Source organism: Solanum stenotomum, chromosome 1, assembly GCF_019186545.1.
Source record: "Solanum stenotomum isolate F172 chromosome 1, ASM1918654v1, whole genome shotgun sequence".
In the NCBI taxonomy this organism is placed as follows: Eukaryota; Viridiplantae; Streptophyta; class Magnoliopsida; order Solanales; family Solanaceae; genus Solanum; species Solanum stenotomum.
Window position 1 is genome coordinate 54,548,255 of NC_064282.1, and position 14,738 is coordinate 54,562,992.

The following is a 14,738-nucleotide window of genomic DNA, read 5'->3' on the forward strand; positions in this document are numbered from 1 at the left end:
ATCACCATCACAACATCATCATTTTTATCATTCATTTAGACCATCCCCTTCACCTCTCATTCAAATTGTGCAATCTTGACACTAGTTCCTAGCTTGAAGTCTTATTAATCGTCTTGGACTTGAATTTATGACTTTTACGTTCGAAGAAATCATTAGGATTACTAGGGTTGAACAAAATTGATTAATGGTTGTTACTTAAATCTGTGAAACTCTTATTGAATGTAGTTTAGATTTTTTACCAGACAATAATAGAAACTAAAGATAAGATATGAAGATTGATCAATTTTATTGGAGCAAGGAGGTTAATGATGACTTGATTTTTTTCGACCACTTGAGTAATAGTTTTAATGATTATTTGGTGATTTGCAGTGTTAATAGTTGTGTATAATCGTGAGACAAATCATGAGAAATTATTAAAAGATGGGTGAGGAGATGGATTGCTATGGCGGTGGTGGTTCAACAATGGAGATGGGCAAATGTATAGGTTGAGTGATGAGAGAGAGAAGTGGGGGAGAGGGGGGGGGGGAGGGATAGAAAAAGTGAAGAAAATAAAATAAAAGAAAATAAAAAACAAAAAACTATATTTAACAAAATTTCAAAATATTAAAATACTTTTTTGTCACTAATTTGACTCTCCTATGCCTTGAATTGAGTGAACACATTCTCTATGTCATGTCAACACTTTAGGGTGTGTTTATTCACTTTAAAATAGCTCAAAGGGGTAATTGAATCCCCCTAAAATATAAGTGTGTAATAGAGAATACGATTATTAATTGGAGGGGAGGGGGCGGGGGGGTTATTACCATCGCTACTATATCAAAATTCAAGCAAAAATTTACACTATGTTTGGATCATTGTTACCCATTGTATTGTATTGTATTGTTACCATAAATACAATTTTTATTTTGATTGTTACTTAAAATGTATTGTATTGTTAAATTTCATTGTTACGTAACAATGAAAACTCCCATTTTATGAAATAACGAATTTGGTGTGTTCCCATTGTTACCTAATTTCTTTTTCCAATTGTATGTCCTTACTTAATATTTCATAGTACTATTTTATCATCTACCCTATATTATTTAATCTCACTCAAACCTCCTACCCAACAACTACTACGTTACTTTGTCTCCTTCGAGGTTAAGTTAATTGTCCTTCCTCTTTTTTTAAATATACGTTCATCCCGTTTTTTCATACTTTTGTCTCTTTCAACTTATTGCTTTATTTTTTCAATAGTCAAAAATAGATTTAAGAAATTTAAATATTTTACGCGAGTTTAACGTGTAAAATGTATTTAGTCCATATTTTAAACTCAGCCAAAATTAAGAGTAAATACTAAACAATTTGCTAAATAAAAAATAAAAGATTATTTTTTTAGACTCTTCACGTGCTTCTTTTCGTGTAAAAAATAAAAATTTGTCAAGTATGCAAAAATTTTCAAAATGGCACAGTCGATCCTTACTAGAGATTTTTAAGTGCCACAAGTCTTAATTTAAGTGTCTAAATAAAAATATGGTGTCAACTTTAAATATTTGCCAATGAATTTAGCCTTAATTGTACTTCATACAATAAATGTACTTTTCCTTTAAGGTTATGCTTTTCTTTTCTGATTATTTGATAAGAAAAAATTTACAAATAAATTATTAAACTATCACTATTATATCAAAATTCAAGTGAAAATTAAGTGAGAAACTTAAAGTAGAAAAATAAAAAGAACAATTCATTTTCAGGAAAAGAGTCAATATACTCTTATACTATATCAAATATGTTAGTTATATTCTTTTTTATATTTTGGGATCATTATTTATTATTGTCGTGACTCGTGAGTAAATTATTTTATATTTTTTTATGGTAACGGAACTCTAATATAAACGTTGACCATTGTATATAACAGAAAACAATTTTAAATCAATAGTCAAAATCGAGTTTAACGCGTACAATGTATCTAGTCCGTATTTTAAATTCCGTCAAAATTAAGAGTAAATATTAGACAATTTGCTAAATAAAAAAATAAAAAAACGGTTGTTTTAGACTCTTCACATGCTTCTTTCGTGTAAAAAATAAATAATTTGTTAAGTATGCAAAAAGATTTAAAATGGCACAATCGATCTCTACTACAAATTTTTAAGTGCTACAAGTCTTTGTATAAATGTTTAAATAAAAAATGGTGTCAATTTTAAATATTTATAAATGAATTCCACTTTGATTTTACTCCATACAATAAATGTACTTTTCCATTAAGATTATTTTCGAACAATCATTTTTCAGGAAAAGAGTCAATATACTCTTATACTATACCAAATATTTTAGTCATATTCTTTTTTATATTTTGAGATCAATGTTTATTATTGTTGTGACTCGTAAATAAATTATTATTTTTTATTGTGGAGCTCTAATATAAACGTTGATCGACGTATATAACGTAAAACAATTTCTAATCAATAGTCAAAAATAGATTTAAACTATCACTATTAATATTCAAGAGAAAATTAAGTGAGAAACTTGAAAGTAGGAAAAAAATAATTCATTTTCAGGAAAAGATTCAATATACTCTTATGCTATACCAAATATTTTAGTTATATTCTTTTTTTATACTTTGGGATCATTATTTATTATTGTGCCGATGCGTGAATAAATTATTTTTTATTGTTCTTTGATGGTAACGGAGCTCTAATATAAGCGTGACCATTGTATATAACAAAAAGCAATTTCAAATCAATAGTCAAAAATAGATTTAAGAAATCTAAATATTTTACGTGAGTTTTATGTGTATAATGTATCTAGTCCATATTTCAAACTCCGCCAAAAATTAAGAGTAAATACTAAACAATTTGTTAAATAAAAAATAAAAAATTGTTGTTTTAGGCTCTTCAGGTGCTTCTTTCGTGTAAAAATAAATAATTTGTTAAGTATGCAAAAATTTTCAAAATGATACAGTCGATCCTTACTATAAATTTTCAAGTGCTACAAGTCTTAGTATAAGTATTTAAATAAAAAATGGTGTCAACTTTAAATATTTGTCAGTGAATTCCGCCTTGATTGTACTCCATACAATAAATGTACTTTCCCATTAAGGTTATCTTTTTCTTTTCTAATTATTTGATAAGAAAAAATTTACAAATAAAATTATTAAATTATCACTATTATATGAAAATTCAAGTGAAAATTAAGTGAGAAACTTGAAAGCAGGAAAAAAAAAGAACAACTAATTTTGAGGAAAAGAGTCAATATACTCTTATACTATACCAAATATTTTAGTTATATTTTTTTTATACTTTGGGATTATTATTTATTATTGTCGCGACTTGTGAGTAAATTATTTTGTTTTTTTCTTTGATAGTAACGAAGCTCTAATATAGATTTTGATTGTGTATATAACAGAAAATAATTATTTTAAACTCCGCCAAAATTAAGAGTAAATATTAAACAATTTGCTAAATAAAAAAATAAAAAATTATTGTTTTAGACTCTTCACATGCTTCTTTCATGTAAAAAATAAATAATTTGTCAAGTATGCAAAAAATTTCAAAATTGCACAATAGATCTGTACTGCAAATTTTTAAGTGCTATAAGTCTTTGTTTAGATGTCTAAATAAAAAATGATATTAACTTTAAATATTTGTCAAAGAATTCCACTTTGATTTTACTCCATTCAATAAATGTACTTTTTCATTAAGGTTATTTTTAAAGAACAATTCTTTTTCATGAAAAGAGTCAATATACTCTTTTACTATACCAAATATTTTAGTTATATTCTTTTTTATACTTTGGAATCGTTATTTATTATTGTATTGCCTTGTGAATAAATTAATTTGTATTCTTTTTTGACGGTAACAGAACTCTTAACATAAATGTTGACCGATCTATATAACATAAAATAATTTCAAACCAGTAGTCAAAAATAGATTTAAGAAATCTAAATATTTTACGCGATTTTAATGCGTACAATGTATCTAGTTGATATTTTAAACTTCGACAAAATTAAGAGTAAATATTAGTAAATAATTTGCTAATAAGGATATAAATAAATTCAAAATACAATAAATGATAAAAATTAAGGTATTTATATAAGTAAAAAAGGGGAAATTCAAACATTCCTTTTCCTCCTATTAATTAAAACTAATACTATAAAATAATTTCTTCCAAACCAAAAAAATAATAATTTAAAAATCATTTCTTTAATGATATATATTTCAACTAAATTATGTATAAATTTATTAGGTGTCATATAAAAGTCTCGAGTACGTACAACCTTTTTAAACAGCGCGTTGGTTTTATCATCTATTTTTTCTTTAAATGGACCAAACCCCGTCAGTAGTAGAAGTATATTATTTTTAAGCCATCAAAGGCCCCCTTGTCTAAACCCCACCCCCCTTTATTTTTCTCTCTATGCAGCAAAAAGAGAAAAAAAAATAGTCTCACATTTTTCCTCTATTTTGCCCCTCTCTTTCTTCGAATTCAACCCACCCCCAACTCCATGAAGCATACTCTATAGGTAAAAAACTTCACCTTTGAAGGTTCTTTATATGTTATATACATGTTAACACATCATGTTCTTGAATATGTTTGTATGTTTTTTTTTCTTTTAAATAGTTTTCTTGTTTTTTATGTTCACGTTTTATTTGTTTTACATCTATAACTGGTAGACCCATTTTATCTTACACGTTCCTTTTTTGGTTTATTTTGCTCACTTGTTTATGTGTTATGGATGGGTATGGTTTTCTGGGTGTTTAGATGTCTTGTTTTGCTTGTTAAACAAGATTTGGGATGTGGGGTTTGTCCAAGTTTTCGACTTTTGTTATGTTTATGGTGTTTTGATTTTATTAAGGATCACCATTGGGAATGTTTTTGTAAGTTCTTGTTGTGTGACTTGATAAAGATTCTTGCTTTTTCTACATTGTCTTTTTGTTTTAGTTTCTTTCTCTCAGTTACGGTTTTGATAAGAATGCTTGTTTGTTTTCTTCTGTTTTGAAATTTGGGGTTTGTTGTGTTGAGGATTAATGGCAAACGGTTAGTGTTTGTGTCTTACTAATATTAGAGTTGATTTTTGTTCAAAAATGGGATCTGGGGTTTGATGTTACAAGTCATATCACTCTGTACATCTTTCATTTCTTCTGATTATGTATGTGTTTTTCTTTTGAAAGAATTCTTTTACTGTTGGTGTAATTTATATGAAAAATTGAGTTCTGCCGTGCGGTGTTCGTGTTTTTATTTTTTGGATATTAATTCAAATGCACAAGTTTTCTATGTGTTATGAATGAATCCCTTGGTTTTGGTTTCGATGATTTCGATGATTTATGACTGAATTCATTGGTTCTGGTTTCGATGAGCTATGAAGGAATCCCTTGGTTTTGGTTTCGATGATTCCGATGATTTATGATTGAATTCATTGGTTCTGGTTTCGATGATTCATGAATGAATCCCTTGGTTTTGGTTTTGATGCTTTATGACTGAATCCATCGGTTCTAGTTTTGATGATTTATGACTGGATCCATTGGTTCTGGTTTCGATGATTTCGATGATTCTGGTTTTTTCCTTTTAAACAGCATTCTTTAAGTTATCTTGCATTTGGTTATTAGACTTGCCTCTGCCTTCTTTAAATGGAATGTTACTTGATTATTCATCAACATTATATCAATTTAGGTAGGTCTATACTTATACTTCAATCTATCTGGATGTTTAGGCAATACATTGACGGATAGGGGCAGCAGAATGTGAACAGAAAACTATGAAGAAGAAAGATGACAGTCAAACTCATTGATTTTATGAATTAGGTACCTCTTTGCATATTTGTGTAAGGAATTCTTGAAGGACTCTGCTCAGTAAATAATACTTAGTGAAGTGTTGGTGTTCCATTGCAATCTATGGTGAGTAGTTTTTTTTTGAAAGTCCCTTTTGTTTTACACGCCACTCTAACTGTTACAAGCAATATTAAATTGAACTATCTGAGTGCTTTACTCAAAGGGTACATTTTGTACAAGCAACAAGACAGATTCAGAATCTGTCTACTTTTTTTTTGGGCCCCTACTAAGTTAACCGCTTCAGCATATTTGCTTTTCACGCTTAGAAGAACTAATTCGAGCATTCTATTGTTCCGTTGGTTATCTTAGCATTATATTGTGAGTAGATTATTGATTCCATCCCATCAGAAACCTTTGGACTTAATCTGTTCACAAGAGTTATCTTTTGCTTTTATAGTTGTATCTCATGACAGAGGATCACTTTCTTTTGCAGATGGATTCATTTGAAGTGAATGGACATCACACGGATGATGTGTCTGCAGATCAGTCGCTTTCTTTTGAGTCTGCTGATATGAGTGGTGTGGTTGGAGAGCCAGAGATACCTCCTCGAATTGGGAACCAGTATCAGGTTGAAATTCCACCTCTGCAGGGCGACTGCACTTCATTTACTAAAATGCTAGCTGATCAGGAGACCAGAGCTGATATTTCCTGGGATTTCATGGTGGGATTACCCATACCACTAGTGTGGGTCAATCAGGAAGTTGGAAGCATGAAAAATGAGAAGTTGGAAGATCTGGTTGATTCAATAAATGCAGCCAATGATAGTGCACCCTCAGAACCTGAAAGTACCAGATTAACCAACATGCATTCAGAAACGGACAATATCACAGTAAAAATAGAGCCATCAGAAATGATCTTGCAGAGTAAGGTGACACTAGGAGAATCATCAAATCTATCTTCTGAAAACAAACTACAGGAAATAAGAGGCCTGCGATATTGTTTAGTCCCTGGCAGTGTCCTAGGTTTTTGGACTGATACTGAAAAGGCAAGTTTAGTTCTTGGTCTGTACATCTTTGAGAAGAATTTTGTTCATGTTAAGAGGTTTGTTGAAACTAAAAGGACTGGTGACATCTTGTCATTTTATTATGGGGATTTTTATGGATCCCCTGAGTACCGTAGATGGTCAGAATGTCGAAAAGTGAGAAGCAGAAGGAGTGTGTGTGGACAAAAGATGTTCACTGGATCAAGGCAACAGGAGCTGATGTCTCGTCTACTTCCCTGCATTTCAGAAGAAAACCAAAAGGCTTTAACAGAGGTATTCAGACAAGCTATATACACCATACCCAGTGTTTTCTCATGTTTGTGTACCCCCTGCTAAGTAATTCTGCCTGATAGATGTCATTTTGATTTATCACTGGCTTTTTAACATTTTCTGGGTTGTTCATCAGTCTAGTTGATTTAGATGCTTAATATTTTCTAGAATATTTGCATTCCAAGGTATGTGTTAGTTATTTATTTATTATCCAACATTGGTACTTTAGGTTTTATAATTTTTGAAATTCCCTGGTCCTATGAAAAGCTATGATGATCCTATCATCAGCAAGCTGATAGCTTTGTATGTAGAGAGTTCTAGTTATCTGGACTAAATGTGCATTATTCTAAAAATTTATTGTAGATGCAGGGAAAAGAGTAAGTGTTGCTCTTCTGAGTAATAACTAGAGATTTCTTGATCGACTGAACATGTATATGAACTGCTCATAGTGTAAAGTATAACAAGGATGGATTTTGTTTGAGCTTAAACTTGAAACCTCATACCATAAAGGTCTGCAAATTGCAAATTATCTCTCTGTCTGATTATGTGGATAGGCTTTAGTTAAGAGGTTGTATAGTTAGTGATGAGTATAAGAGTAACATCCATGGCAAGTTTTTGGGCTTTTCAGTGTTTGTAACACACTTTAGTAGGTTAATTTTCATTTCTAATTTGGTATTCATGCAGTGCACACTTTCTGCTTGTCATTGTTATATCTTACAATACTGTAATTAATCTGATTGCTTGACAGGTCTCTAAGGCATTTGGGGAAGGAAAGATATTGTTGGAAGAGTATGTCTTCTCTTTAAAGGCTATGATTGGGGTAAACAAGCTCATTGAAGCAGTTGGCATTGGCAAAGGTAAATATGATCTTACCTGCATGACCTTGGAACCTTCAAGGTCCAATCATGCTGTACGCTCAGAAGTTCCAGTTGGCAAAGCGTGCTCCTCTCTTACAACTGAAGAAGTGATTAAGTTTCTAACTGGAGATTACCGACTTAGTAAAGCTCGATCCTCTGATCTATTCTGGGAAGCTGTTTGGCCCCGTCTATTAGCAACAGGTTGGCTCTCAGAGAAGCCTAAACACTTGAATTATGCTGCTAATCCCAAGAATGATTTGGTTTTTCTGATGCCTGGTATTAAAAAGTTCTCTAGGAGATTAGTCAAAGGGAACCACTATTTCGATTCTTTTAGAGATGTCTTGGGTAAAGTTGCTGCAGATCCTACTCTTCTAGAGTTTAAGGCTGAAGGTGAAACAGATGAAACAAAGTTAGAACAAGATGATCTTCCAACAAGACAACGCCCTTGTTATCTTCAACCTAGAACTCCTAATCGATATACAGATGTTATGAAGTTTACAGTTGTAGATACAAGCCTCTCTGATGGTAAACCCTTTAAATTGAGAGGGTTGACAAGTCTTCCAGTGGATATCTCAAACAGATTGTCTTCTGGAAACAAAGCTGAAGAGAATGAAGAGGAGTGTACTGATGAATCAGACTCTGTTGGTACTTCTGTGGTTAATGAAGCAGAGGCGAATCATAATAATTCGTCGAGGATTATCTCCAATGGAGAAATGCATTCTGATGGGAAAGGTTACAAAATCAGTGTTTCAAGCCAGAAGTTTCAAGAAGCTTCAAATGAGGACATTCCTATATCTGATCCTGCTTCTTCTACTGTACCAGTGAATGATTTGAAGAAAACAAAAAACATTTGTGAAGACAAGCAGCCAAGAAAAGGGGTAAAATCTCACTCGCTTAAGAGATTGAAAGAAAACAATGCGGACTTTGCAGCTCCCATTGCCAAGCGGCGTAGGAGACTAACGGCTTGTAGCCGTGGAAGTGATATGGTTCCAGTAACGGAACAAGAGATGCGCCACACCTCTAGCAGCAATGACCTATCGCCGAACAGCATTCCGATAGCTTTGTCTGAGGATAAGGTGTCATCAAGCAACTCATCAAAGAGCAGTCCTTCTCAAAGTGCCGAATGTGCTTCTCCTGATGGTCATGTCTTGAAGCTTCCTGATGCAGAACCTAAAACTAGGACAATGATTGACCTCAATGAACCTCAAGTCCCCCCTGATTCAGAATATGAAATTCTGGTGCCAGCATTGACAGAAGACCAAAGTGGTACCATGAAGAGTACTGATGATGTTTCTGGTGAGTTGAAGACAGTGACAAATAGTGCTAGTATGGAACAGCAGCAACCTAGCTTGAACTCACGTAGGCATAGCACTAGAAGTAGGCCTCCAACCACAAGAGTAATTGAAGCTGTGGCAAATGGTTTCTTGACTGTGAATACACGGCCAAAGAGTAGAGAAGGGGGTTCAAAAAGGAAGTTAACATCCAGGAGTTCGCGACAAACTTCTGGTGGTATGAGGGTTACTGACTTTAGCAATAGCACAGCGGTTACTCAAATGGAAGAAGATAAAGGTGATGTGTCTACGGGGGGTGATAACAACATGTTTGGAAAAAATCAGCATCCACCTGGGGAGAGTGGGGTGACGGTCGCAGCAGGTCCATAAATAGGCAAGATGATTTAACAACTGCTTCAATGTCTTGTTACTCATATCTGTGCTCTCTCTAATGTCTGTTTACAGTCCCTGAAATGCAGGATTTCACCAGTAATAGATTAAAAAAAAAAAAAGTCACCAGTAAAAAATGTACATGCGGCCGAGGAATTGTGGATACTGAATAATAGCACAAGGGAGAGAAATATTGTTGTTCAGATTCAAAAGAAGAGGTTTTTCATTCATTTGATTGCAGTTGCAGGAAGGAGCAAAGATTATTCTCAGCAAAACCGTTGTTTTCGAACTAGTGATCATGTGGTTAGTGTTGTCTCTTAAGTTGAGATACTGTAGATATCTTATATTCAGTCCATAGGCCATTAGAACCCCCCGTTCCCGCCTCCCGCTTCCTCCTCCCCCTCCCCCTCCCCCCCNCCCTCCATATTTCCAGTTCTGTTATTCCCAACTTTTTAGTAATAAACTTTACTTAAGACTAGTTGAAAAGAGTAGCATAGCACCTCTTTGTAAACTGTAGTGTGTACAAGGGGCTTGGTTTGTTAGTATAGCGAGTGCTTTACTACTATCCATTTCCAACAAGTTACATTATGAGATGCTTTGAAATTTCGAGTTTTCTTTTGGATTCTGTAGTTTCTTCATCCATAATTTTTTTAAAAAAAAAATTAGTTGGTATGCACATTAATAAGATGTAGAAAAGAAAAAGGCAAATACTATCTCATATGAACTACACTTTTGGACTTTATCATGTATATTTTCGTTTTAGGATGTGTACTGCGAAAGGAAAATGATTTTCATGGAAAATAGTTTATTTGAAAATGTTTTAGTTGAGCTTTTACTTATTATCTTTGTGTTTGGTGCGTAAGAAAAAATATTATCGTAAATGCATTTGTATATAATCTAGAATAAATATTATGAGAGGTGAGGGTGTGGGGTGGTGGGAATAGGGCTAAGAGGGTAAGGAAAGATAAGGTGTGTTGGAGGGTGGGGGAGGAGGATACAATCAATGTGAAACGCCATTGTGGAATTTGTTGTTTCTACTATCACTATAGGGAATTCACTTTCTTCATTTTTAAGGAACTTTTCTTCTTCTTTTTTTAGAAAATGTTTTCCAAAATTATTGACTAAGATGAGAAGTTGAAAACTCCATACCGATATATAGAAGTGTGCAAAAGTTGGTATTGCATTATTAGGTTAATGATTTTGTAAATTTTTTATTGGGTTATCGGTACGTTTCCACTTTAATGATTTTGATTAATCGTTAAACACATAACCTAATAAAATTGTATTAAAATTATTATTTTACTCCTAATTATATAATAGTGACTTTAACATTTTATCAATCCTATTTCTAAATTTTGATATTACTTTCGGAAGTAGGCAATACAAACTAGCCTATCTATTTCTATTGAGACACATTATCTTTTCTCGACAGAATTAGCGTTACATTTTCACTTGTTAATTTTAGATTTGATTGTGACAAACGGATAATTAATGTTGTTTCCGTAATTTATTACATGAGTCTTTAGAAGAAATTCAATCAACTCAATTTTAAATAAAATTGATTAATATAGAAATTTGTTTTATACTTCTATTGTTGCTACTATTTCTATTTTATGAATATTGTGTGTATATCATTACATGAATATTTTCTGGTTGAATAAAAAATCAAACCATTAAAGACCAAAAATTGAGTAATCAATAATAAAATATTATTGATTTAGTTATCAATTTAGCTTGTTCACACATCGAAAATCGATAAATCTAACTGAATCGATCGATACCTACCCTACCGTCACACCCTTGTATAAGTACATGCTTTTTGGAATTCTTATTTCAAAGATTCTCATATGAAACTTTTAAGGTTCTTTGATTTGAAGATAAGTTGTGCTAAAATTAAGTATTTTGGGATTAGTAGGCATGTAATTTTTCTCATTGACTATTTAACTATATAAAAAATAACACTCATGGTATAATTTATTTATAAAAATCCCCTCTATTTTATTTAGTTAAAAAAAATGTTTGAGGGACCTCAAGAAGAGTATTGTCATTTTATTGTTTTATCCTAAAATAACTAATTTTGGTACCCTTGAATAGAAATTATTTATCTCAATACTAATTACTACTTATTATATAACTCATTTCAGAATTAATTATCAAATAAAAAAATTAGACAATATTAAATTTTTATCTCAAAATATACGGTTGCAACACACCAAACTACCCCTCAAGAGTTGAATATGCCGGGCTCGTTCATCATAGTGTGGGAAGGCGTTGATCGAAAACAGGAAAAAGAATTGTATTGGTCTAATTCGATCTACATAACTTAACGTAAAGTTTTTTTTCTAATGAAATTTTTTTAAAAAAAAAAACATGAAAGTTCCAACTATACAAAGAGAATTTTTTTTTTGTAACATTGTGTTCTTTAAGATAAAATTTATCGCTCAAGTTTAAGTTTAAGTTTAATTTTAATTTATTACTTAATTATAATGAAAAATTAATTAATATAACTTAGAGTATACACTTGTCTCTATTTTGGGATGACTCAATATAAAAAGATGAACTTTCACATATAGCCACTCAAAAATAGTCTAATTACTCTCCATAGTTATAGTTTGTTAATTACAATTCGTAGCTACATGTTATAGGGAGGAGAGAGGCAAGCGATACTGGGAGAGAGAGGAGAGAGGCGAGAGAGAGGGGGCAAAAAGTGGGAGAAAGGTGAATTGTATATGTATATCGGTTAGATAATTGTATATTATACATATGTATTTGTATATATGGCAAGCGAGATTGGGAGAGGGAGGAGAGAGGCGCGCGAGATTGGGAGAGGAAGGAGAGAGGCGCTCGAGAGAGGGCAGAGAGTGTGAGAGAGGTGAATTGTATATGTCTATCAGTTAGATAATTGTATATTATACATATGCATTTGTATATATGGCAAGCGAGATTGGGAGAGGAAGGAGAGAGGCTAGTGAGAGAGGGCAGAGAGTGGGAGAGAGGTGAATTGAATATGTATATCGGTTAGATAATTGTATATTATACATATGTATTTGTATATTCTGGCAAATTATACATATACAAACGTGGCTAATTATACAAACTCGAAGTCAGCCCACGTAATTAATGTATAATGTTAGTCGCAAGTGGTAATTATAGCAAACTATAGCTATGATGAGTAATTAAGTAGTATAAGTTTGCTTAACCGCGTAATTTTCCCATATAAAAGTTCATTCACATCTAACATTCATAAACTAACCCGTTGTAATTAGGGACGACAATGGGGCGGGGCAGGTGGGTTTAAGGCTATGCGGGGCGGGCGGATTTAAGGTTGTGCCAGGCGGGAGAAATGGTTCAATAAAAATAATACAATTTCTTACATGTTTCCCAATTGACCTCTAAAAAATAGATTTTTAAGTCATGTCTATTAAATTAGTACAACTTAATGAAAAATGATTTTACTTATATAAATTTTATTTTTAGTATTAAACTTCAGTAGAAAAAAGAAAATATTAAAAGAATTATGTGGGACAGGTCTATGCAAGATGGGGCGGATTGAAAATGAAAAAAACTGTTATACAGAACGAATTAAAAGTTTTGCGGGTTAAGCTCAACCCACCCACCACCACCCATTGTCATCCTAATTGTAATTTCTTATCTAAGATTTCTGCTATTAACACAACTGTGTTACTTTGATCCCTAAGGTTTCTGCTCCTTCCAAGGTTAAAGACTAGGCCTACTACATGTTATTCAACTCTATATTAAATTATTCCAAGGTGATAACTAGAAGTCTCAAGACTAGGGATGATAAATGGTTAGGTTCGATCAAATTTGGGTGGGTCATAATGGGTTAAGATAATAATCGGGTCAAGATTCAATCCAACTCAAATTTGCTTGGATCAAAATGGATTGGGTCAAAATAGATTAGGTAATGAGTAATATAACGGATCAAGAGTCAAGACCCAACCCAACCCAATTTTCACCAAGCTTAATTATTTTATTTGTTCTTTTAAATATTTTAGTGCCTGATAAAATTATTATTTTGTCTTTATTATGATTAGGGATAAGGGTCTGAAAAATACCCTAACTTTGGTCGAATTTGTTGTTGCAATACTAAACTTTCATGAGGACCTATTACCTCCCTAGACTATTTAATACCGTATTTTAAACATATATATTTGTCCACGTGGACATAAAAAATAATGCAAAATTATAAATAGTAATGTGTCCACGTGGTCACATATTTACCTTTAAAATACACTATTAAATAGTTCAGGAGGTAAAAAATACGGTATTAAATAGTCTAGGGAGGTAATATAGGTCCTCATGAAAGTTTAGTATCGCAACAGCAAATTCGACCAAAGTTGGGTTATTTTTCAGACCCTTATCCCTTATGGTTATATATAACATATTAATTTTCTAAAGAAAATTGAAGAATTTTGACAAGATTTCTCATGAGTCAATTTTGAGTTACATATCAATCCAATTTTAATGGATTGAGCTAATGAATGAGCGGGTCAATAACCCGTCCAAACTTAAACGGATTCGACGGGTTGGACGGATTGAGTTTGATTTTTTCCGCCCTACTCAAGACTTTCATATATGAATTAGTAGAAAATTCACAATCAACTTTTATAGAAGGTAAAAGCATTGTGGACAACATTTTGTTCGTTCATGAGATATTTAAAAGTTGCACTAATAAGTGGATATCTCCTAGACGTATGCTCAAAGATTGACTTGAGGAAAGCCTATAATGGAGATTCTTGGAACAATTGTTGATTGATAAGGAATTTCCTGCTAAATTTGTCAAGTGGATCATGGTTTGTGTCTACTGTCTCATATTCCCTACTGATCAATGGGGATTCGAACTGGTGATGTGAAGCTTAATTTTAGAGGGTCTTGGCACTGTGCTATCAGTTTCTCCTTGTTATTGAGGGGTTCAAAATATATATATATATATATATATATCTACAGAAATACATAAAATTTACCTTATATATACAATGTAATTTTTTGCCGCGGAAAACCCTGAAACCCATGTGGGTACACCCCTGGGCTCACTAAACCTTTTCCTGCGAAAAGAGGCATTCGACAAGGAGATCCAATGTCTCATTATCTATTTGTCTTGGCTATAAAGTATTTAGGCAGAGAATTGAACCGTCTGACTAGTAAT

At 32.4% G+C, this 14,738-nt stretch overlaps 1 protein-coding gene across 2 annotated transcripts; it reads left to right on the plus strand.

Moving 5' to 3' along the window:
• The first annotated feature begins 4,370 nt into the window (after positions 1-4,370).
• LOC125853779 (uncharacterized) lies at positions 4,371-10,191 on the plus strand. Of its 2 annotated transcripts, none has more exons than XM_049533528.1 (4): positions 4,371-4,495; positions 5,684-5,867; positions 6,235-7,056; positions 7,802-10,191. In XM_049533528.1, the coding sequence occupies exons 2-4, from the start codon at positions 5,865-5,867 to the stop codon at positions 9,569-9,571; spliced, it is 2,595 nt and encodes an 864-aa protein (XP_049389485.1). In that variant the 5' UTR covers positions 4,371-4,495; positions 5,684-5,864; the 3' UTR covers positions 9,572-10,191. The 2 variants fall into 2 exon arrangements, with proteins under 2 accessions (XP_049389485.1, XP_049389486.1); XM_049533529.1 differs by lacking the exon at positions 4,371-4,495 and adding an exon at positions 4,608-5,122.
• The last annotated feature ends 4,547 nt before the right edge of the window (positions 10,192-14,738 follow it).

Bases quoted from the DNA above. Each gene is read 5' to 3' on its own strand.
- LOC125853779 (XM_049533528.1), top strand. The intron at 7,057-7,801 runs GTATTCAGACAA...ATTGCTTGACAG, and splicing joins ACCAAAAGGCTTTAACAGAG to GTCTCTAAGGCATTTGGGGA.